The sequence below is a fragment of the Pleurodeles waltl genome, chromosome 3_1 (assembly GCF_031143425.1).
Source record: "Pleurodeles waltl isolate 20211129_DDA chromosome 3_1, aPleWal1.hap1.20221129, whole genome shotgun sequence".
Classification (NCBI taxonomy): domain Eukaryota; kingdom Metazoa; phylum Chordata; class Amphibia; order Caudata; family Salamandridae; genus Pleurodeles; species Pleurodeles waltl.
The window spans coordinates 793,936,675-793,960,532 of record NC_090440.1 but is presented as its reverse complement, the minus strand read 5'-3'; the positions used below and the strand labels follow the sequence as shown (position 1 = coordinate 793,960,532).

Below are 23,858 nucleotides of genomic sequence, written 5' to 3'. Positions count from 1 at the left end.
CTTTAGCTTTTGGCTGCATTTCTGTTTCTTGGAATGCGAGCTTGCGCTTCATCTTTATTGGAGGAAGAGTTTGGATTTTCCCCGTGTCTTTTTGTTTATGCAACCTCCTCTGGGTATGGTCTGGCTATCCCATGCCCAGTTCTTGTTCAAATCTGTGACCTTGTAATTGAGTTGAAAGGCCTTGTTCTTCTGTATAGGAGCCTGGTTTTGGCTCCGAGGCCACATGTTTCCGCACCGAAGTCTTTGACAGTCTTTTTTGGCTCCGAGGAAACCTTTTTGACTTTCGGGGTGCCAAACTCTTGGTGTCGAGTTTGGTCAGAGCCGGTATCGCGACCGGAGTCGGATGTCTTCGGCTGCTGGAAGGCCTTTTTCGGTGCCGATGTTTGGTCACCGTATTTTCGGGTTAAGCCATGGCCTGTTGGCGGTGGCGTCCCCTTGGCCTTCATTATTTTGGAGTGAGTTTTTGCCGTGGCTGGTTTACTCACGGTTTGCTGGGTCTTTGGCTGTTCACTCTCTGACTAGTCCGAATCTCGAATGGAGAATCTCTCCTCTTCTTTGACGTCGATGTGCCCGGTCGGTGTCGACGCCATCTGGAGTCTTCGAGCTCTTTAATCTCGCAGTGTTTTCTTGGATCGAAAAGCCCAACAGGCCTCGCAACTATCCTCTTTGTGTTCGGGAGACAAACACAGATTACAGACCAAGTATTGGTCTGTATAAGGATACTTTGCGTGGCGGAAGGGGGGTCCGGTCCATGAGGTTTGAAGATGGACGCAGTCGGGCCGACCAGGCCACGCCGAGGAGTGGAAGCCCCGAAGGGCCGCCGGAGCGCTTCTGTCTTTGGTGTCTATGTGCTATCACTAACCCGGTACAGAGCGCAAACAATACAGTCAAATTTTCCAATAGTTAACTAATTTTTCCGAACCGAAATCCGGAGCGAAGAGGAACACGTCCGAACCCGATGGCGGAAAGAAAACAATCTAAGATGGAGTTGACGCCCATGCGCAATGGAGCTGAAAGGGAGGAGTCCATCGGTCTTGTGACTCAAAAAGACTTCTTCGAAGTAAAACAACTTGTAACACTCCGAGCCCAACACTAGATGGCAGGATAATGCACAGCATGTGTATCTGCAGGTACACATGCCATTGAACATATATATATATATATATATATATTTTTTTTTTATTGCAAGAGTCTTGTGAGACAGCTACAACTATTTGTAGGCCATACGTAAGAAAGGGAGCCAATAGGGCAAAAATAAAATATATATATTTTTTTAAATTGCCCCGTTTCTTCAACCCAGCAAGGCTAACTATTTCTTCCCATAATCCGATCTTCAGATAATAATGATCACTTAAACTGATTAGGGAAGAAACTGAGCTGGTCAATGAATGAATGTGCTTGCAGCTTCTTTATTGAAATGCGTTTAGAGAATGCTCCCCGTGCACCCCTTAGACTGATATGCTTTACTTTGAACAATGAGTGGTCAAACTTGCTTGTGAAAATTAAAGCCATTTATTAATGTACGTATAGTCTAATGAAACCTAGGAAAATTGTTTTTCCTCTCATTTTTTTCCCTGCTTTAAAGAATTGGGTTGATGTTTGTCTGCACTTTTTTTTTTTTTAACCATAACAGGAAATACTGCTAGTGGATGCCTTTACTCGTGAGGCTTAGAAACTCATGCAATTGCCTGTTTTTGCTACAGATACCACAATTAACCAGTCAGTTTCTCCAGGTGGTATTGATTGGATACGGTGGACTGAGCATTTGGAGAAAGTGGTCTTAACTTTGGCACATAGCCATCACTTACAAAAGCCAACAATCATGTTATTTTCAGCACTTTTCTAGGCCATTGTGTAGTCACAGTTGGGCACTTCCTTGCCGAAGCCAGTCACTGTGGGGGTTCACCCTATGAACAGTCCTTTAACAGTTAATTTTTGCTGTGAAACGTGCCACAACTGATCTTGACAGGGAACACAGTAGGTCTATGCTTCTTCGGCACCAGTAAACCTTTCGCCATCATACCTCTAAAGATGGACTTTGAACAGGGGCAATTATACTTTTGTTCCATTTTAGTGGCTTTTTGCAGGTAGGGGTATCAAATGTGCATTGACAACATATGAATGGGGAGCCAAATTAGGCTTTTCAGTAGGTGGTTATCCTGCAGAAGATTCCCAAGTGTTCCTCATGTTAGATATGGATTCTTTCTCCAACTTTTAAGTGGCTTTGAGATTTGCCAACAAGGACATTCTTGGAGTGCCTCCTATGGAGCTATAAGACAGAGGGAGCAAGTGGAGCTTCTTAAACTTTTTTCAAAAGGACAGGGACTTAATAGTGAAGACACATCTAAGAGTAAATCTGCAGCAAAACCTTTGAGCTGTGGGGTCTACACTAAATGTAGAATGGTGTGGTTTTTAACTGACTAAACTTTAAAGAAAAATAGCGAATAAAGCAGTGCAAGCCCAGGCTTCAAGGATCCTAACTCCAGAGTCGACAAGACAGTATCTCTGTGATAAGTCAGTCTTACTGCCTCCTTGCAAACCACCTTTTTCCATTACAAAACAAATTTGAAAAAACATTATAAGACTTTCAGTAAGTGTTGCCTCTAAAATATTCTATTTGCTTAATGTGGTTAGCTTCCTACAAAGAAAAATAGAAAAAAAATAAACAATCATAAATATCATTTAAAAAAAAAATACAAAGTGCCTTAAAAAGAAAGATATTGGGAAAGCCATAAGAATAATGGTGGAGCTCCAATAAGGCAATGTTTAATTGCATAACATAATGAAACAGATCTTGAATGGAGCGTTTGGTGGGTCTACATAAACACCACACTACATAGAAAAGTTTTGTTTATTGGATATAAAAAGTAGTACAGTTACATAAAGTGATGACAGTATTTTCAAACATTTCTTCTTTTCCAAGTGTAGAAAAATATAGAAATTTGCAACACGCTGTAATATTGATTCCTGGTGATATGTACATCGAGTTAATCAAGGGCATGAATAACAACAATTCATCATAATACATGAAGTCAAACTGATACATAATTACAAAATAACTTTTTGGCATTCTCCTTTCTCAAATGGAAGACTTCTAAAGGAATGCATGCCTTGAGAGTGTGTGTATATTATATATAGCGAACAGTTTATTCTTATACCAAGATGGTCAATAGTACAAGAATTACTACAAACTTTAGCACAGCCCTTCAAGTAGGCACTCAAAGCTTGTCAAACACATGCAATCCATTTTCTCTTAAACACAAATAAATGGGAGACGCTTATAGCTCCAAAGGCTGCCCTCACTGCCAGATATGGGGCAACCTTAACACAATCCTGAGAGTTCATTGCCATTTTACTAGTTGGGTAGTGTGTGCTAAACCACAAGATCCACCACACTGTAATGAAATAATTCTGTTGAAAGTCTGCAATAATTATCAAAGAACAGGCTACATTATATATATATATATATATATAGATATATATCTATCTCCAGTGAAGGGAAATGGAACATCAAGCTGCTTACAAAAATATTCAACAGATAACAAAACTGCTGAATTTTCAATGACTTATACAATTCATTTTTTGGTACACATTTCTTTACATAAAAAGGTGCATGATTGCCAACTGGACTAATCAAGGCTGTCTTGTATTTGTTTGCAATTATAATGAAACATTAACGCAAGCATGTAAAATGGCAAAAACAGCACGCACTTCAATAGTCAGTCAAAGGATGGGAAACATCAACACATTTCCTCCCACGTGCTCTTTACCAATGGTGTTCAGTACAAAATGAATGTGTAAGCAAAATATGTGGGCATGTACAGAGCATCTGATGGGTAGTCCACCTAAACCGCAAGAAAGGTGAGAATGTGCTTATTTATACACAACGCACACGCTCAAATTCTACTAACACTTTGCTGAAGGGCTGTAACAAAGCGTGCAAAAAAAAAAAAAAAAAAGCATATTTTCTTTTCCACTCAATTAAAAGAGACATAAAAATGGTTTGCACTGAGAGAAACACAGGTTTAGAAAGATATTACCAAAACGTAGCTGCCTTTTAATGCCCCAAAAAACATCTCAATGGCAGTAGGTTCAAAGTAAACGCTACAGTTCCTCCTGCTATAAAGATCAAAAATGAAATTGTGTCTCCATTTCAAATCACAGTATAGTCTTGTACCAGTTTATGGCAAGCAATAGCTAGATAATTTTGCATACTACTTTATTTGCTCAGATGGAGGTAGATATTTTGGGGATTATACATAACCATTCCTAAAGATGCAAATGCTTCAAACAATAGCAAGGTAAAAGGCATCAGCAAAGGCACCACACAAAAATACTTGCCTTTTTTCTTGCACCCTTCCCAATACTTCTCAGTTCCCTTTCAATATGACACCAACGCATGTATTTGCATTTCACACTCCACAGAAGCTAAATTTGCATCACCATGTCAGTATGTGCTTTTGGCAAGGCAACTCTATAGGACTGACCAAAAGACCACAGAGGGATAAGGCACACTGGCCTTCAAGAACACACCAGGCCCTTCTTCAGACAACACAAAGGCAAAAACAAATTTAGTAGAAACAATGATCTATAAAGCGAAATTTTGGAAGGGTGGTAAATTAAACCCTTAGCAACAGAAGAGTAATCAGACATTTATTCAAAAAGGAGTATTTAGACAATGAAAAACACATCAGGGTTTTTTGGGTGTTCTCCTATCATGATACACTACGGTATTGTGGAATCTAAGTTGATGCCAAAGATAAACGTTTGAATGATTTAATTTCTGTATGCCAAGGATTTGGTCCATTACTGCTTTCTAGTCCAAACCTATTTGAATAATTGCAATTTTTCAAATTTAGGTTTTGTCTTGAATTTCATTTATTTTCTGTTTGGTAAAATGAAGTAGATTGCGCGATACACAGGGTTGCATATCTTCTCTCATTTTAAAGGATGTATGGTTCTAAAATCCATTGAAACTGAAAATGAAAAAGGTACATTAAAGCTTAATGTCAATTTACTATGCTATGTGACCACGTATGTGTTTTTATATTCCTAAAGCACGATACGCAGTGTAACTATTTTCAAGCCAAGGAACCTATGATAAAAAAAGAACTAATTTCTAAAGTAAAGTCTATTTCCTGTGCTAGTGCAACACACACACTGCATGATATCTTTGCTCTACTACAGAAAGGTAGCTTTAAAACACACTGCATACACTTTCAAAAGAGGTTAAATAACGGAAGTAGGAAAATACTAATAACACCAGGCTAGAAAGCGGCATGCAATTTAAAAGTCACTATAGCAAAATCTAAAGTGGTCTAATCTTTTTAACCCTGGAAAGTCCTGCATTTTTCTTTTTTAAGAACAATTATAGGATGTCTTACTTCACTGACACCAACCTACATGCCGATTGAGCTAGGAAAAAATGTGGCGGTCTGCTTTCATTCAATAATTTGTAAATTATTCTTTCACTTACACTGACCATACTGAGATGGATTGCAACTTTCAATGTTATTCTGATAACCAAGTACAAGCCACAAGTCGAACATTAGAAATAAGTCTTACATCTGGAAATTGCAGATGTATATTGTAAATGCCACTGCTGGAGAAGGACATGCTCGGACTTTTGATGTAACAACATTATGCTCTGGTCATTTGATGCAGCTCTATTTCTTAAACACCTCTGTATCTACTGAAGAAGGGACAAATGTGGTCTTAAATGCTAGTGTTATATTCCCATCTTTGTAAAAGTTTCATCACTAAATCATTGTAGTAAGTAGACAAATGCAGAAATGCAATGTTACCCCGCTGAGCATCGAGAGTATTAACACTTGACAGAAAAATATATTAATGTAAGAAAGCAAACAAATGTTTCATTCCCAGCCACAAAAATAATGTACAAAAAATAATACCAAAGCAATTCAATGCTGCAAAACAGATCCGTTCAGCAGCACAGATTTGGTAGAAATAAGTTTCACCTTCATTTTGCACTAGAAACCTCAGTGTGTAGCAGTCAATACCCAAGATATGGCAACAACTATATAGCATAGCACATGCTCCAAGTCCTTACTTTTTTCTTTTAGCCTTAAGTTCCACGCACCATTGCTGCCTTAACAAGGCAGGAGCTCAATTTGCCAGAACAGGAACTTTACATCATCTTGTTACTGTAAATCAGTTTTAAATATCAAGACCCCAAGTGGCTGCACCACTGCAAGCACCAAGAAAGGCAGGCATGAGACTGGTGTGAAACTTAAGCACATTACAAGGAAAAAAAAATAATAATAATAATATAGGTATACACAAATAGCTCTTTCCTCAAATATACCAATGATGGGAAGGGGTAATGTAGAGAGGGACAAAAAACTAAATAAAAAGACAACGTGTGCAATTTACCTTGCTGAAACATTTTCTTTCAAGGTAGTAGACTTTGTCTAATCATTACAAAGCTGTGCATTACAGTAACTCGACTTCTATCACGTAAGAGGTAAACACACAAGGGTGTAATTACACTAACCTCAATAGATGTACAGTGCGTCAATAGATCTGCAAGTCCTGCAAAGATTGTGCTTACAAAGAAGTTAATTTTCAAGGATGGGCAAAGTAACAACCCACTAGCACAGGAGTACATAAGGCAATTTGAGAATGGGATTTGTGATCCCATGTATTTATCAAGGGATAGTAAGTTATAGTTAAATGAAAAAAAATGAAAAAAAAAAACACGGGCTCAATATAAGATATTCACAGCCTCACCTTGTACACAGAACTAAATCAGTTTGCTGCAACACCTTCCGTAATGTTTTTGGGTAATGTTGAACATTAGAAGAGTTCCAAGTCAGGCAGATGATCTAAAATATGGGCTATGGAAACATACAGAGCTGTGCCTTCAGACTCAAATGACACATTTTGAACTTAATGTCAATTTTCCGATATGAGAAATTTCTAGCTACATTTTATATAATAATAATAATAACAACAACAAAATTTTTTTAAAAAAGGGGGAAGTGTCCACTTTAATTACACAAATACATTAAGGAACTTGTACATGCATCTTCCTAAAAAATCAAAGCCTATAAATGCATCAGTATCAAAATTCTCTCTCAGCTTTATAAAAACAAACAAACAAAAAAAATACACTGAGTGGGCAGTTAATAATAAAAATAATTACTTCACATATACATAGAAGACATTGTGTTTTACTAAACACGAAAACACAGGACACTGAAAACGGTCTACAAAATTGGTCCAGGTAAATAAATCAGGAGCTGTGGAATAGATAATTTACAATATACAATGATTCAGCGTCCTCCACTGGGGACATGGATATTGGAATCAGGAATGCCCTGACAACTATCGGCTACATCCAGATTTGAAAGAGTTCCAGGGTCTCCAATTTCAGCTTGAGGTGTGCGACTGGTCGAGGTCTTGAGATTCTTTCTTTCTACTGCAGCATGGTTTAAAGAGACGAGGATCAATCAGAACTTCCCCAAACCTGCCTTTGTAGACAATGCCGCAGCAAACTTTCTGCCTAGATATAAAAAGAAAGACTAGATGTTGGAATGGGAACTGTGCAGCAGCTTTGTACAACCAGGGAACATGAGTAGGTCGCTACCAGCAGTTCAGTTTTGGAAATAAAATGCAAAACAAGAAAAACATGTAAATCCATGAAAGGATTTAAAGGGAAGCACTAATGGCCTCAAACACAGCCACACTCAGTTCCCAGGCAACGTCATGGGCTGTAAAGACACAGATGAATTTTTGGAGGTTAGTTTTTCTAAAGACTAACAAAGGACTGCAGAGTAAGAATTCCTGATTATGAGAAGGTACTGGGCAGTGTGGTCAGCCACCAGAGCCCCAAAGCAAAAACTTAACATTAAGATAGTCTTACATAAGAAATATTACATAAAAAAAAAAAAAAAAAATCGTCTTGAACACACCCTATACATTTAGCTTTATCTAGGTCTAAATAACTAATCACAACTGAAAGCCCGAAACACTCTGGCTGTGTGGCCGACTTTGACAAGGAAAACTGAACATGCGGCCAATTGCTCACAAGCCTTTTCCATGCATGTGTATGGCATTACTCAGCCATTAATTTCAGAGTGGTCTTTCTTCACAACTCTGTTCCCATTAACTCTAGAACCTTAAAGGAAATCCATCACTATCACCCCTTACTGACCAAACTTAAGTGAACATTACTTCCAGGCAAAGTCCCAAACTCTCTCAAAATAGGTGAAGTCCACTGCTTAGGAAAACAGGCAAACAAGAAAATGATTAACTTTCACCCATTTTTAACTCTACCATTCCTTGCCAATGTGTCACTTATTTACTCTGTCACCACACTGCTTTCAAATACAATAACCTACTGGATGATGGTCAATAATGGTTCAGGAATGGATGCAACAAGGAATCTATCATCTGACAGATAGTGATGCTCTACATTTAGCACTCTACTGAACCCTGGCATTCAATACTCCTGGACCAGTCAGCTGGATCTGAAATAGTTAATCAGTCTACCCTACTATACAAGCTATAAGAAAAAATGGGTATTAAAGGCACAGTCTTTTAATGGTCCATGTCATGACAGGAGAACAAAGGTCAAAGAATCAAGATATTTAATTAGCAGACACTTCTAAGCTAGGGTAAATTGTTCCACAAGGGCCCACTTCTTATCCCCAGTGCTATTCAACTACTACCCTTGGCCTCATCACTCAACATCTCAAAAATTGTAAGCTATACGTACAGTTATAGTCGTCTCTACATTAAAACAATCAGCACCAAACACTAACAAAAGCAAAAAGAAGAATAGCAATGGACGAATCTTCACAAACATTGTTCTCATTACTACTTTGACCTTCTGGACAATCTAGCATGTTTTCCCACTGTTAAAGCCTGCACTCTGACCACTAAAACATGTAACAATTGGCTTATCCTCGAATGGCATATTTAACTCTCCTGTAAGGCCATAGTTTACTGTGTAGAAGCTACACACATGGCATGAAAAGTTAAATATCACTTGTGGACTGTAGCACTTATTGTACTATGAGTGTGATAAAGGAAAACATGGCTTCAGACCCAACATTGTAGCCTTATTGCTGCAGTTGAAACCTGAACCCCAACCTGCAAAAATTCCCCTTTTGACAAGGAAAACCCCATTCTTTTAAACAATAAAAAGTCACCCCATGAAGGCCTTGTAGCCCACAAGGAAAGGTGCATGGTATTTAAAAGTGTGGCACGCAGAAATGTAATGACATGTCTCTATGATGACAGGCTCCCAAAACCTATTTTCACTGTGGAAGGCCTTGGCTGTTCTATGGAGAGATCTAGAGTGCAGATTAATATATTACGTTTTATATCTTGGGTTTGGAACAAGCTAGAGAAATTATTCAACTACCACTTTTAATATTTAGTAAAAAATCCAAATCAATTGTGCAAATAGATTTTAATAAATATTTAGGAGAAATGTTTAGAGTTACCATTTTCCCCGCTTGAAGCCCCTATCGGCTAACTTGCATTAGCCCGCCAGCAGGTACCCCTGCCAGTGACTGACATGAACGAGGTGTGAAGATGTTCCCAGAGCAGGACAATACATTCTCTGCCAGATTCCACTAAAGCAAACCGGATGAGTTTCAAAAGTGGGTAGGGTTGCCCCTGGAAACCTTTTCCTCATTGGTTAGGGAGTGTTCAGGAAACACCCCTGTCCACCGACTACTCAAATGAACAAAAATGGACCAGACAGGTAGTCCAAACTTTCTGGACCTGTGGAATATTAGGAATTCATCTGCTGTTTGAGACCCACAAGAGACCCAGAGGGCTGGACCAGCTCTTACTTTTACCCAGAACAAAGGAGGGAACTCAAGGGGTCAGTCGGGTGACCTCCTGTGTTATTACAGGGACATCAAAAGCTGCAAGAGGTATTTTTGCTGGAATGACCAGCTGCAACAGGTAGGGAACTGGACCAACCACCCAGTGCCATCCCTGAGGTCCTGGGAGCCTTAGTGGTGCCTGAAGGACATATTAAGAAATTGTTTTTTTTTTTTTCTTTCATTTTTGCACATGTTCTCTAATACCTAACAAGATGCAGACTTCATTATTTGTGGTGCACCTCAATTAAAAATTGACTTACACCTTGCTGATGACACAGCTAGACACGTCCCATTACACCAGAGTTTGTGACCACTGACTGTGGAAAAAGTTGACTACATGATGCAGTCACCCCCAAACACTGCATTGCGTTTCTCCCATGCAGAGATTGAGATGTCTGGTAAACAGCAAATCAAGTTTTGCAATGCAATTATTATCATGGCTGGCTTGGCAATTGAGTGAGGTGTCTTGTGTTGTTATACAGAAATGTCTTTGTCTTTCTCTACAGTCAGTGACAATTTGTGTGGTGATTAGGAACCCGAAAAGAAAGGTTATCTGCCGCTGTCTAAAGGTGTTTACATTTCACAAAATAATTTGGGTTTACCCATTTTTAGATGCCTTATATGTGCTATAACGGCAATGTCTTTGGGCGACACTTTTTGCAGATTTTATGCCATAACTAGAACTCTGAATGGGGAAAAATGTCTCATCGCAAACCTCATTTTGTGTGTGCTGATCGGCATCAGGACCTGAAAATACATAACCCTGCTCGAAAATTATTCTGTTCTAGAACACAAAATCACCCCTTGAAGAGCTATTTGGAACTTGTGCGTTGATGAATCTGTCGAAAAGCATAGGTCCAATATTCTTCTAATGGAGTTAAAGTCTTTTTGGGAACAGGAAGTATACTTGAATAAACATATGGTGCTTGTTTTTTTTCTAGTGGTGCCTTTTTCCACTGCTTCTCTAGAGTAGTTCTTGTACCTCTTGTTGCAAGATTTTAACTATTGTGATCTGGACCTTTGAGATCGACTTGTGTGGAGTTTCTTTAACCCCTCATTACAACAGCTGTAAGACCCATTTATCTGCTCTTCTCTTCTTCCTTTTTTGGGGGGAAAAATGTTGTAAACAGCCACCCACTGGAGATTGATGTTAAGAGGGCAGACTTAAAGTCATTTGAGGTCACTGAACCTCCTAGAGAACTGGCCTCTCATCTTTGCCATTTTCTCAAAAGATTTGCTATTGCTGGGAAGACAGCTGCCATGACCCTGGTTGATGAAGGAAGCCCTTTGCAGATGCATGTAAAAGGTAGCTGCAGAAAGCAGTCTTCTCCAACCTCTTCTATCCAAAGACCTCCCATTTTAAAGGATCCTCTCATCAGTAAAGGATCACAGACTTGACCCAGTCATTGGCCTTTTGGATCTGCTCACGGACTGATAAAACTAGATCCCAAAATATCTTCCCCAAATAAAGGGCATAGTTTGATTTTGGCTTGAACTTTAGTTATGAAAATGGAGACAAGCATGTATGCAAAGGACTGTACCTGATGTCTATTCACTATACCAGATGCATCTAATGCCATCTATTAAGCATGTACTAAAAATATTCTTCCCACATTCACCAATCACTTTCTCTCTTTTTTGAAACTCTGGGAGCACATTTGGATTGGCTTTGTGCCACTTAGTTGCTGATGACTTTTCAACCTATTTTCTCAGCTTCATTGTTTTATTATCTTTGTCAGGAGAAAGACCTATTGCTAGTGCTCTTTCTAGCGTCAACTGTAATTAAAGGTGCCATCTCTCTTGCGATGGCAGCTTAAGAAATATCTCCTTACCTTAAAAAATTGTTGGAAACAGGTTAAGTAGCAAAGCTCTGAATGTTGAGGACTTAAGATTTCCAAAATAGGGGTAGCATCCTCTTGCTCCAAATCCAGCTGAACCACAAGGTGTCTAAAACCCTTTTAATGATCTAGAGATAAAGCGGAATCTCTTTTGGAGGACATGCCAAATGGTCTATTTGGCTAAAGCTCAGTTTGTTCCAGCGAGGTATCTCCCACCTCCTGTATGTCAAACTGTACATCTGAGAGCTTTAAAAAAATATTCTAAGCTCAGTAACTTCATCTGATTCTGGGATAGTAGTTTTTGATAGAGTCGTAGCTCTCTTTTTAGGTTTACTAACTCTATTATATGCTCAGTGGTAGAGTCCGTAATGTTCTCCTTTTACTTTCCAGACTGGGTAGTTTTCTAAAGTAATGTCTAAATGGATGTTCTTTGCTTTTGGATTTGACAGTGCTCAGAGGTCAAATCAGAATTTATCATGCAATGAGACTCCTTTCCGATAGCATTCCCTTTAGATCTAGAAGGCTCGCTGATGAACCACTTCAACATTTTGTTCCTTTGATGTTGAGCGTTTTTCTATATTTAATCTTCTCTTTTATGTTCGGATTGGATTTAAAAAAAAAAATTAAAAAAAACAATAACAACCCTTCTTTACTCAGTTTGCTATTGTCTATTGAGGTTGGAACTGTAGACCTATGGTCTTTAGTCTTAGGGACTTTTTTTTTTCCCCCAGATATTTTATTGTGTTCCTTGATAATTTCTGAAGATATGATTTTGAGGGGGAGGTCATACTGGAGTGATCTTTTCCTCAAGCTTCCTCTAAAATACTTTTTTTGGCCTCCAAAAGAGCTCATCTCCTGACAAAGAGCTCATATCTTGACATTTGCTTACTCTGTATTTTTAACTCTGATTGAGGCACATCAAATTTTGCCCAGTTCTCCCTTTGTCTTTTAGGCCAAAGACTTATTCACAAACAGGCATTAAAGTTCTGACATATGGTCTATTTGGAACCACAATAAAGCCACTGAGTGTTCATCATTTTAAGTGAAAGTTTTGTTACAGTAAGGGCAGAATTTAAAGTGTGTGTCAAAATACAGCCTTTGAGACTACATCCATACTCGTACACATTTTCATACCCAGTCAACGCTCAACTTTCTAAAGCTTGTACCCCGGAAACGTTAGACCTCTTCTGAATCTTCAAAGTTGTTGCCAAATTTGTCAACAAAATCTTCTGCATGCTCTAGAACTCTGCACATACATCTCCGGACCAAATAGCAGGAAAAAAGAATCCAAGACGGAGGTCATATATGGGGCAATTTGGGCTTCTAGTCAACTTAATAAGGAGTTAAATGAGCCCACACATTGATACCCGTGGTGGGCCACACCAAAAACATCCAGACCCAACCACTAGATGACAGAATTTGTGCACTACAGGTGCAAACGCCTGCGGTGTCCTCCGAGGCACCCTTTTTAAAAAAAACATTTTTTTTGTACTTTGCCATTTAGAACAACATTATCAGTTCAGGGATAATAAAAAAAAAAAAAAAAAAAAAAAAAAAATCCCCTCCACCCACCCCAGTCTGATCCATCTGATAAATAACATGGACACCAACCGCCCAAAGGAGAGAACACATCTCATTGTATGAGGTGAGGTTAGGGACCCACAAGAGCGTAAACAAAATAAATATTCCTAAAACCCAGATCCTTAAACAAGGGACCATAGCTTCATCCCCCAATGTCACCAGTACCCTGGCCACTTTAGATGAAAGAGGAGCCCCTAGAATCTCATACCACCGGTCATGCACTGGCAAAGCACCTAGAGGCAAGATTATCCTGTAGCACTCTATAAATTTGCAAGATTAATTTCCAACCTCACCAGCCATGTTCACAGAGAGATTCCGGAGGAACGTCAGGACAAGAGGACCATATCCAGTGTGCCGTCATGGTTATTTTGGCAAACTGCAGTAACTGTCCCATCTCTAAGGTAAACGAGTCAGCCAAAGGGATAAATCTATCCCTGGGGTAATAAATCACATAAGGTGCCACACTCTCCCGCCCAGCTGTCTCCTGACATCGACCGGGCAATGAGCACAAATGGACGTAGCGTCCAGATACTCATATCAGGGGGAAAAAAAGGGCCCCATGCCCGTCCTAACAAGCAACCCTCTCCAAGGCTCTGCATACCTGTCCGACCACAAACCGTCTAATCTCCAGAACTTCAACCCCTGCATCAACAGCTCTAGTAAGGGAACTCCATTGCAAGTTCCCTGCAACAAGTGTTGATCCCAATTCTCCCTTTTGTCAAACCAGTGCACTGCATGTTGTAGTAAAGATCCAGGCAAAGTAATTCAAAACCCCCTTCCGCCACGGGCACTTGAGTCGCTAAGCTGGCCCTTTTCCTCCCCCAAGGCCCACAGTAGCTCGAGCACCAGTTTATCAAGTTCTACAAAATACTCACAGGGAATCTCATACATGGACCCCTGGAAAACGCACAGGCAGCATGGCAATACTATCATTTTCACTAATGCCAGCTTTCCCCATCAAGGACAACTGGAGGGTGTTGCAAAACTTTACTGTGGGTCCGAGCCCCTTCAGCACCCTGGCGAGGTTCAAGAGGAAGATCTTGCACCAGTTTCTCTGCCAGCTCCCTCACTGGAAACAGGGTTGAGTGTCAATCCTACCAAATCTAAACTGAAACTTCGTCAAATTCAGACAAGACAGCCAGCATAATAGAGACTGTGTGCACTGGCTGCCACAGGTATATCAAGGCATCATCCACATATAGGGAGACCATGCAAGTGGTCTCTCCTACCTGTACACCCCACCCCTGCAGCACAGAGTGTAGCCGACAGGCCAGAAGCTCCATCACAAGCAACAATTGGGGGGCTGGGCAAATAGGCAGCCCAGCCTAGCTCTCCCATATGCAAAGAGAAGCACAGATACACTGTCCTGCCTACGCATTAATGTGCTAGCGGGCCACTGTACAATAACTGCACTCATTTTATATAGCACTCCCAAATGCAGACTTTACGTAAGATGTGCCATAAAAAGCCCGACAGTCAAAAGATTACTCTGTATCAAGAAAGACCAAGGCATAGTGTTCTTCCGACCAATATAGGAGCGTGCATAACCAGCAACAGTCTTCTTAAGTTGCAAGCGGTGTTCCTGTGTGGAATAAAGCCACACTGGTCCTCATGTGCCAACTGCAGCAAGTACTTTAACAATCTAGGGCCATATGTACAAACACATTTTCCCCATAGACACAGAATGGGTAAAACCCTTTGGTACATATCTGGCCCCTAGACACAAAAATTTCAGTAAGGATTTTGACATTGACATTTAGCATCGACAGGGGGTGATGGGAAGTCACAGCTAACATCCTTTGTTGGTTTTGGTAAGATAAAAACAGTGCCTCACGCATAGATGCAGGTAACGATCAGTCAGGGAACCAGCTCTCACTGGTATAGATCAGGAACCAGCACCCACTGGTATAGATCAGCATCACACCCCAGGGACTTCACAATCTTCAAAGCTCAGATCAAAACCATTACCTACTCGTGGCAAGAAGTCTACTAGCTTTATCCCCTTCCATGTGGCAGAGCTGCCTATAACTAGTGCAAACTTATCCAATCACTCCCACGTTTCCATCAGCTCTTGCCTACAGTCCTTTCATTCAGCCAGCTGCTGTGAAACCATAACCACCCATTCTCCCTCCCCTCACCCCCCAAAAAAACCATCCCAAGTCTCTTCTCCGGGTCATCTAGTGACTTAGACAACTGCTGTTGTACACCACACATCTTCATGCACTCTCCCACAGCACCACCTTCTTAGTGTCCCATTTCGAGGCCCTGACATTTGTACTACTTCAATTCTCTTCAAAGAAATGATCCAACACCTCAGCCACTTCATGTGCAAAAATCGGATCTGCCAAAGCCTCAACACTCATCTTCACAGAGGGACCCGTAGGGCTATTCTACTCACCCAAAACAAGATCAGCAGGGGGAAAATGGTGTAGGAAAGTACCATCTTGCCTGGCATGTTACCCCCATATTTCACTGTATATATGTTGCTTTAGTGTATGTCACTGGGACCCTGCCAGCCAGGTCCCCAGTGCTCATAAGTGTGCCCTGTATGTGTTCCCTGTGTGATGCCTAACTGTCTCACTGAGGCTCTGCTAACCAGAACCTCAGTGGTTATGCTCTCTCTGCTTTCCAAATTGTCACTAACAGGCTAGTGACCAATTTCACCAATTCACATTGGCATACTGGAACACCCTTATAATTCCCTAGTATATGGTACCGAGGTACCCAGGGTATTGGGGTTCCAGGAGATCCCTATGGGCTGCAGCATTTCTTTTGCCACCCATAGGGAGCTCTGACAATTCTTACACAGGCCTGCCACTGCAGCCTGAGTGAAATAACGTCCACGTTATTTCACAGCCATTTACCACTGCACTTAAGTAACTTACAAGTCACCTATATGTCTAACCTTTACCTAGTAAAGGTTGGGTGCTAAGTTACTTAGTGTGTGGGCACCCTGGCACTAGCCAAGGTGCCCCCACATCGTTCAGGGCAAATTCCCCGGACTTTGCGAGTGCGGGGACACCATTACACGCGTGCACTATACATAGGTCACTACCTATGTATAGCGTCACAATGGTAACTCCGAACATGGCCATGTAACATGTCTAAGATCATGGAATTGTCACCCCAATGCCATTCTGGCATTGGGGAGACAATACCATGATCCCTGAGTCTCTAGCACAGACCCGGGTACTGCCAAACTACCTTTCCCGGGGTTTCACTGCAGCTGCTGCTGCTGCTGCCAACCCCTCAGACAGGTTTCTGCCCTCCTGGGGTCCAGCCAGGCTTGGCCCAGGAAGGCCGAACAAAGGACTTCCTCAGAGAGGGTGTTACACCCTCTCCCTTTGGAAAAAGGTGTCAGGGCTGGGGAGGAGTAGCCTCCCCCAGCCTCTGGAAATGCTTTGATGGGCACAGATGGTGCCCATCTCTGCATAAGCCAGTCTACACCGGTTCAGGGATCCCCCAGCCCTGCTCTGGCGCGAAACTGGACAAAGGAAAGGGGAGTGACCACTCTCCTGACCTGCACCTCCCAGGGGAGGTGCCCAGAGCTCCTCCAGTGTGCTCCAGACCTCTGCCATCTTGGAAACAGAGGTGCTGCTGGCACACTGGACTGCTCTGAGTGGCCAGTGCCAGCAGGTGACGTCAGAGACTCCTTCCGATAGGCTCTTACCTGTGTTACTAGCCTACTCTCCTTCCTAGGTAGCCAAACCTCCTTTTCTGGCTATTTAGGGTCTCTGCTTTGGGGAATTCTTTAGATAACGAATGCAAGAGCTCAGAGTTCCTCTGCATCTCTCTCTTCACCTTCTGCGAAAGGATCGACCGCTGACTGCTCAGGACGCCTGCAAAACCACAACAAAGTAGCAAAGACTACTACTGCAACCTTGGATCGCTGATCCTGCCGCCTTTGACTTTTCCTGGTGGTGCATGCTGTGGGGGTAGCCTGCCTCCTCTCTGCACTAGGAGCTCTGAAGAAATCTCCAGTGGGTTGACGGAATCTTCCCCCTGCAACCGCAGGCAACAAAAGACTGCATCACTGGTCCTCTGGGTCCCCTCTCAGCACGACGTGCGTGGTCCCTGGAACTCAGCAACTCTGTCCAAGTGACTCCCACAGTCCAGTGACTCTTTAGTCCAAGTTTGGTGGAGGTAAGTCCTTGCCACCCCACACTAGACTGCATTGCTGGGTACCGCGTGATTTGCAGCAGCTCCGGCTCCTGTGCACTCTTCCAGGATTTCCTTCGTGCACAGCCAAGCCTGGGTCCCAGACACTCTAACCTGCAGTGCACAACCTCCTGAGTTGTCCTCCGGCGTCACGGGACTCCCTTTTGTGTCTTCAGGTGAGCTCCGGTTCACTCCTCTTCGTAGTGCCTGCTTCTGTGAGGGCTCCCTGACTTGCTGGGCGCCCCCTCTGTCTCCTCATCCAAGTGGCGACATCCTGGTCCCTCCTGGGCCACAGCAGCATCCAAAAACCCTAACCGCGACCCTTGCCGCTAGCAAGGCTTGTTTGCGGTCTTTCTGCGTGGGAACACCTCTGCAAGCTTCTTCACGACGTGAGTGTAGGAAGTTGGCTCTGTATGTGCTATTTCAAAGTAAGGAATAGCATGCACAGAGTCCAAGGGTTCCCCTTAGAGGTAAAATAGTGGTAAAAATAGATAATACTAATGCTCTATTTTGTGGTAGTGTGGTCGAGCAGTAGGCTTATCCAAGGAGTAGTGTTGAGCGTTTGTTGTACATACACATAGACAATAAATGAGGTACACACACTCAGAGACAAATCCAGCCAATAGGTTTTTATATAGAAAAATATCTTTTCTTAGTTTATTTTAAGAACCACAGGTTCAAATTCTACATGTAATATCTCATTCGAAAGGTATTGCAGGTAAGTACTTTAGGAACTTCAAATCATCAAAATTGCATGTATACTTTTCAAGTTATTGACAAATAGCTGTTTCAAAAGTGGACACTTAGTGCAATTTTCACAGTTCCTGGGGGAGGTAAGTTTTTGTTAGTTTTACCAGGTAAGTAGGACACTTACAGGGTTCAGTTCTTGGTCCAAGGTAGCCCACCGTTGGGGGTTCAGAGCAACCCCAAAGTCACCACACCAGCAGCTCAGGGCCGGTCAGGTGCAGAGTTCAAAGTGGTGCCCAAAACACATAGGCTAGAATGGAGAGAAGGGGGTGCCCCGGTTCCGGTCTGCTTGCAGGTAAGTACCCGCGTCTTCGGAGGGCAGACCAGGGGGGTTTTGTAGGGCACCGGGGGGGACACAAGTCCACACAGAAATTTCACCCTCAGCAGCGCGGGGGCGGCCGGGTGCAGTGTAGGAACAAGCGTCGGGTTTTCAATGTTAGTCTATGAGAGATCTCGGGATCTCTTCAGCGCTGCAGGCAGGCAAGGGGGGGATTCCTCGGGGAAACCTCCACTTGGGCGAGGGAGAGGGACTCCTGGGGGTCACTCCTCCAGTGAAAGTCCGGTCCTTCAGGTCCTGGGGGCTGCGGGTGCAGGGTCTCTCCCAGGCGTCGGGACTTTAGGTTCAAAGAGTCGCGGTCAGGGGAAGCCTCGGGATTCCCTCTGCAGGCGGCGCTGTGGGGGCTCAGGGGGGACAGGTTTTTGTACTCACAGTCTTAGAGTAGTCCTGGGGTCCCTCCTGAGGTGTTGGATCGCCACCAGCCGAGTCGGGGTCGCCGGGTGCAGTGTTGCAAGTCTCACGCTTCTTGCGGGGAGCTTGCAGGGATCTTTAAAGTTGCTGGAAACAAAGTTGCAGCTTTTCTTGGAGCAGGTCCGCTGTCCTCGGGAGTTTCTTGTCTTTTCGAAGCAGGGGCAGTCCTCAGAGGATGTCGAGGTCGCTGGTCCCTTCGGAAGGCGTCGCTGGAGCAGGATCTTTGGAAGGCAGGAGACAGGCCGGTGAGTTTCTGGAGCCAAGGCAGTTGTCGTCTTCTGGTCTTCCTCTGCAGGGGTTTTCAGCTAGGCAGTCCTTCTTCTTGTCGTTGCAGGAATCTAATTTTCTAGGGTTCAGGGTAGCCCTTAAATACTAAATTTAAGGGCGTGTTTAGGTCTGGGGGGTTAGTAGCCAATGGCTACTAGCCCTGAGGGTGGGTACACCCTCTTTGTGCCTCCTCCCAAGGGGAGGGGGTCACAATCCTAACCCTATTGGGGGAATCCTCCATCTGCAAGATGGAGGATTTCTAAAAGTTAGAGTCACCTCAGCTCAGGACACCTTAGGGGCTGTCCTGACTGGCCAGTGACTCCTCCTTGTTATTCTCATTATTTTCTCCGGCCTTGCCGCCAAAAGTGGGGGCCGGGCCGGAGGGGGCGGGCAACTCCACTAGCTGGAGTGTCCTGCTGGGTTGGCACAAAGGAGGTGAGCCTTTGAGGCTCACCGCCAGGTGTGACAATTCCTGCCTGGGAGAGGTGTTAGCATCTCCACCCAGTGCAGGCTTTGTTACTGGCCTCAGAGTGACAAAGGCACTCTCCCCATGGGGCCAGCAACATGTCTCGGTTTGTGGCAGGCTGCTAAAACTAGTCAGCCTACACAGATAGTCGGTTAAGTTTCAGGGGGCACCTCTAAGGTGCCCTCTGTGGTGTATTTTACAATAAAATGTACACTGGCATCAGTGTGCATTTATTGTGCTGAGAAGTTTGATACCAAACTTCCCAGTTTTCAGTGTAGCCATTATGGTGCTGTGGAGTTCGTGTTTGACAGACTCCCAGACCATATACTCTTATGGCTACCCTGCACTTACAATGTCTAAGGTTTTATTTAGACACTGTAGGGGTACCATGCTCATGCACTGGTACCCTCACCTATGGTATAGTGCACCCTGCCTTAGGGCTGTAAGGCCTGCTAGAGGGGTGTCTTACCTATACTGCATAGGCAGTGAGAGGCTGGCATGGCACCCTGAGGGGAGTGCCATGTCGACTTACTCGTTTTGTCCTCACTAGCACACACAAGCTGGCAAGCAGTGTGTCTGTGCTGAGTGAGAGGTCTCCAGGGTGGCATAAGACATGCTGCAGCCCTTAGAGACCTTCCTTGGCATCAGGGCCCTTGGTACTAGAAGTACCAGTTACAAGGGACTTATCTGGATGCCAGGGTCTGCCAATTGTGGATACAAAAGTACAGGTTAGGGAAAGAACACTGGTGCTGGGGCCTGGTTAGCAGGCCTCAGCACACTTTCAATTGTAAACATAGCATCAGCAAAGGCAAAAAGTCAGGGGGCAACCATGCCAAGGAGGCATTTCCTTACACAACCCCCCCCCAAACGAAAGAGGATGAGACTAACCTTTCCCAAGAGAGTCTTCATTTTCTAAGTGGAAGAACCTGGAAAGGCCATCTGCATTGGCATGGGCAGTCCCAGGTCTGTGTTCCACTATAAAGTCCATTCCCTGTAGGGAGATGGACCACCTCAACAGTTTAGGATTTTCACCTTTCATTTGCATCAGCCATTTGAGAGGTCTGTGGTCAGTTTGAACTAGGAAGTGAGTCCCAAAGAGGTATGGTCTCAGCTTCTTCAGGGACCAAACCACAGCAAAGGCCTCCCTCTCAATGGCACTCCAACGCTGCTCCCTGGGGAGTAACCTCCTGCTAATGAAAGCAACAGGCTGGTCAAGGCCATCATCATTTGTTTGGGACAAAACTGCCCCTATCCCATGTTCAGAGGCATCAGTCTGCACAATGAACTGCTTAGAATAATCTGGAGCTTTGAGAACTGGTGCTGAGCACATTGCTTGTTTCAGGGTGTCAAAGGCCTGTTGGCAGTCCACAGTCCAGTTCACTTTCTTGGGCATTTTCTTGGAGGTGAGCTCAGTGAGGGCTGTCACAATGGATCCATATCCCTTCACAAACCTCCTGTAGTACCCAGTCAAGCCAAGGAATGCCCTGACTTGAGTCTGGGTTTTTGGAGCTACCCAGTCCAGAATAGTCTGGATCTTGGGTTGGAGTGGCTGAACTTGGCCTCCACCTACAAGGTGTCCCAAGTAAACCACAGTTCCCTGCCCTATCTGGCATTTGGATGCCTTGATAGAGAGGCCTGCAGATTGCAGAGCCTTCAAAACCTTCCTCAGGTGGACCAGGTGATCCTGCCAGGTGGAGCTAAAGACAGCAATATCATCAAGATAAGCTGTGCTAAAGGACTCCAAGCCAGCAAGGACTTGATTCACCAACCTTTGGAAGGTGGCAGGGGCATTCTTTAAACCAAAGGGCATAACAGTAAACTGATAATGCCCATCAGGTGTGGAGAATGCTGTCTTTTCTTTTGCTCCAGGTGACATTTTTATTTGCCAGTACCCTGCTGTCAAGTCAAAGGTACTTAGAAATTTGGCAGCACCTAATTTGTCAATGAGCTCATCAGCTCTTGGAATTGGATGGGCATCTGTCTTGGTGACAGAGTTGAGCCCTCTGTAGTCCACACAAAACCTCATCTCTTTCTTTCCATCTTTGGTGTGAGGTTTGGGGACTAAGACCACTGGGCTAGCCCAGGGGCTGTCAGAGCGCTCAATCACTCCCAATTCCAGCATCTTGTGGACTTCCATCTTGATGCTTTCCTTAACATGGTCAGACTGTCTGAAGATTTTGTTCTTGACAGGCATGCTGTCTCCTGTGTCCACATCATGGGTACACAGGTGTGTCTGACCAGGGGTTAGGGAGAAAAGCTCAGGAAACTGTTGTAGGACTCTCCTACAATCAGCCTGCTGTTGGCCAGAGAGGGTGTCTGAGTAGATCACTCCATCTACTGTGCCATCTTTTGGGTCTGATGACAGAAGATCAGGGAGAGGTTCACTCTCTGCCTCCTGATCCTCATCTGTTACCATTAACAGATTCACATCAGCCCTGTCATGGAAGAGCTTAAGGCGGTTCACATGGATCACCCTCTTGGGGCTCCTGCTTGTGCCCAGGTCCACCAGGTAGGTGACCTGACTCTTCCTCTCTAGCACTGGGTAAGGGCCACTCCATTTGTCCTGGAGTGCCCTGGGAGCCACAGGCTCCAGAACCCAGACTTTCTGCCCTGGTTGGAACTCAACCAGTGCAGCCTTTTGGTCATACCAAAACTTCTGGAGTTGTTGGCTGGCCTCAAGGTTTTTGGTTGCCTTTTCCATGTACTCTGCCATTCTAGAGCGAAGGCCAAGTACATAGTCCACTATGTCCTGTTTAGGCTCATGGAGAGGTCTCTCCCAGCCTTCTTTAACAAGGGCAAGTGGTCCCCTTACAGGATGACCAAACAGAAGTTCAAAGGGTGAGAACCCTACTCCCTTCTGTGGTACCTCCCTGTAAGCGAAAAGCAGACATGGCAGGAGGACATCCCATCTCCTTTTGAGTTTTTCTGGGAGCCCCATGATCATGCCCTTTAATGTCTTGTTGAATCTCTCAACTAAGCCATTAGTTTGTGGATGGTAAGGTGTAGTGAATTTATAAGTCACTCCACACTCATTCCACATGTGCTTTAGGTATGCTGACATGAAGTTGGTACCTCTGTCAGACACCACCTCCTTAGGGAAACCCACTCTGGTAAAGATACCAATGAGGGCCTTGGCTACTGCAGGGGCAGTAGTCGACCTAAGGGGAATAGCTTCAGGATACCTGGTAGCATGATCCACTACTACCAGGATATACATATTTCCTGAGGCTGTGGGAGGTTCTAGTGGACCAACTATGTCCACACCCACTCTTTCAAAGGGCACCCCCACCACTGGAAGTGGAATGAGGGGGGCCTTTGGATGCCCACCTGTCTTACCACTGGCTTGACAGGTGGGGCAGGAGAGGCAAAACTCCTTAACCATGTTGGACATATTGGGCCAGTAGAAGTGGTTGACTAACCTCTCCCACGTCTTGGTTTGTCCCAAATGTCCAGCAAGGGGAATGTCATGGGCCAATGTTAGGATGAACTCCCTGAACAGCTGAGGCACTACCACTCTCCTAGTGGCACCAGGTTTGGGGTCTCTGGCCTCAGTGTACAGGAGCCCATCTTCCCAATAGACCCTATGTGTTCCATTTTTCTTGCCTTTGGACTCTTCAGCAGCTTGCTGCCTAAGGCCTTCAAGAGAGGGACAGGTTTCTTGTCCCTTACACAGCTCCTCCCTTGAGGGTCCCCCTGGGCCTAAGAGCTCAACCTGATAAGGTTCAAGCTCCAAAGGCTCAGTTCCCTCAGAGGGCAGAACTTCTTCCTGAGAAGAGAGGTTCCCTTTCTTTTGCTGTGTTGCAGTTGGTTTCCCAACTGACTTTCCTGTTCTCTTGGTAGGCTGGGCCATTTTTCCAGACTCCAGCTCTACTTTTTCACCCTGTGCCTTGCACTGTGCTCTTGTTTTCACACACACCAGTTCAGGGATACCCAGCATTGCTGCATGGGTTTTTAGCTCTACCTCAGCCCATGCTGAGGACTCCAGGTCATTTCCAAGCAGACAGTCCACTGGGATATTTGAGGAGACCACCACCTGTTTCAGGCCATTGACCCCTCCCCATTCTAAAGTAACCATTGCCATGGGATGTACTTTTCTCTGATTGTCAGCGTTGGTGACTGTGTAAGTTTTTCCAGTCAGGTATTGGCCAGGGGAAACCAGTTTCTCTGTCACCATGGTGACACTGGCACCT

At 44.0% G+C, this 23,858-nt stretch overlaps 1 protein-coding gene across 6 annotated transcripts in view; it reads right to left on the bottom strand.

Annotated features, from left to right (window-relative positions):
• Window positions 1-2,837: 2,837 nt before the first annotated feature.
• Window positions 2,838-23,858, bottom strand: part of LOC138284632 (SIN3-HDAC complex-associated factor-like) — a 68,210-nt gene continuing 47,189 nt past the window's right edge. For all 6 annotated transcript variants that reach the window (XM_069223638.1, XM_069223639.1, XM_069223640.1 and 3 more), the window contains exon 6: window positions 2,838-7,525. In XM_069223638.1, the coding sequence (XP_069079739.1) occupies window positions 7,393-7,525 (133 nt within the window). In that variant the 3' untranslated portion in view covers window positions 2,838-7,392. The remainder of the gene's footprint in view (window positions 7,526-23,858) is intronic.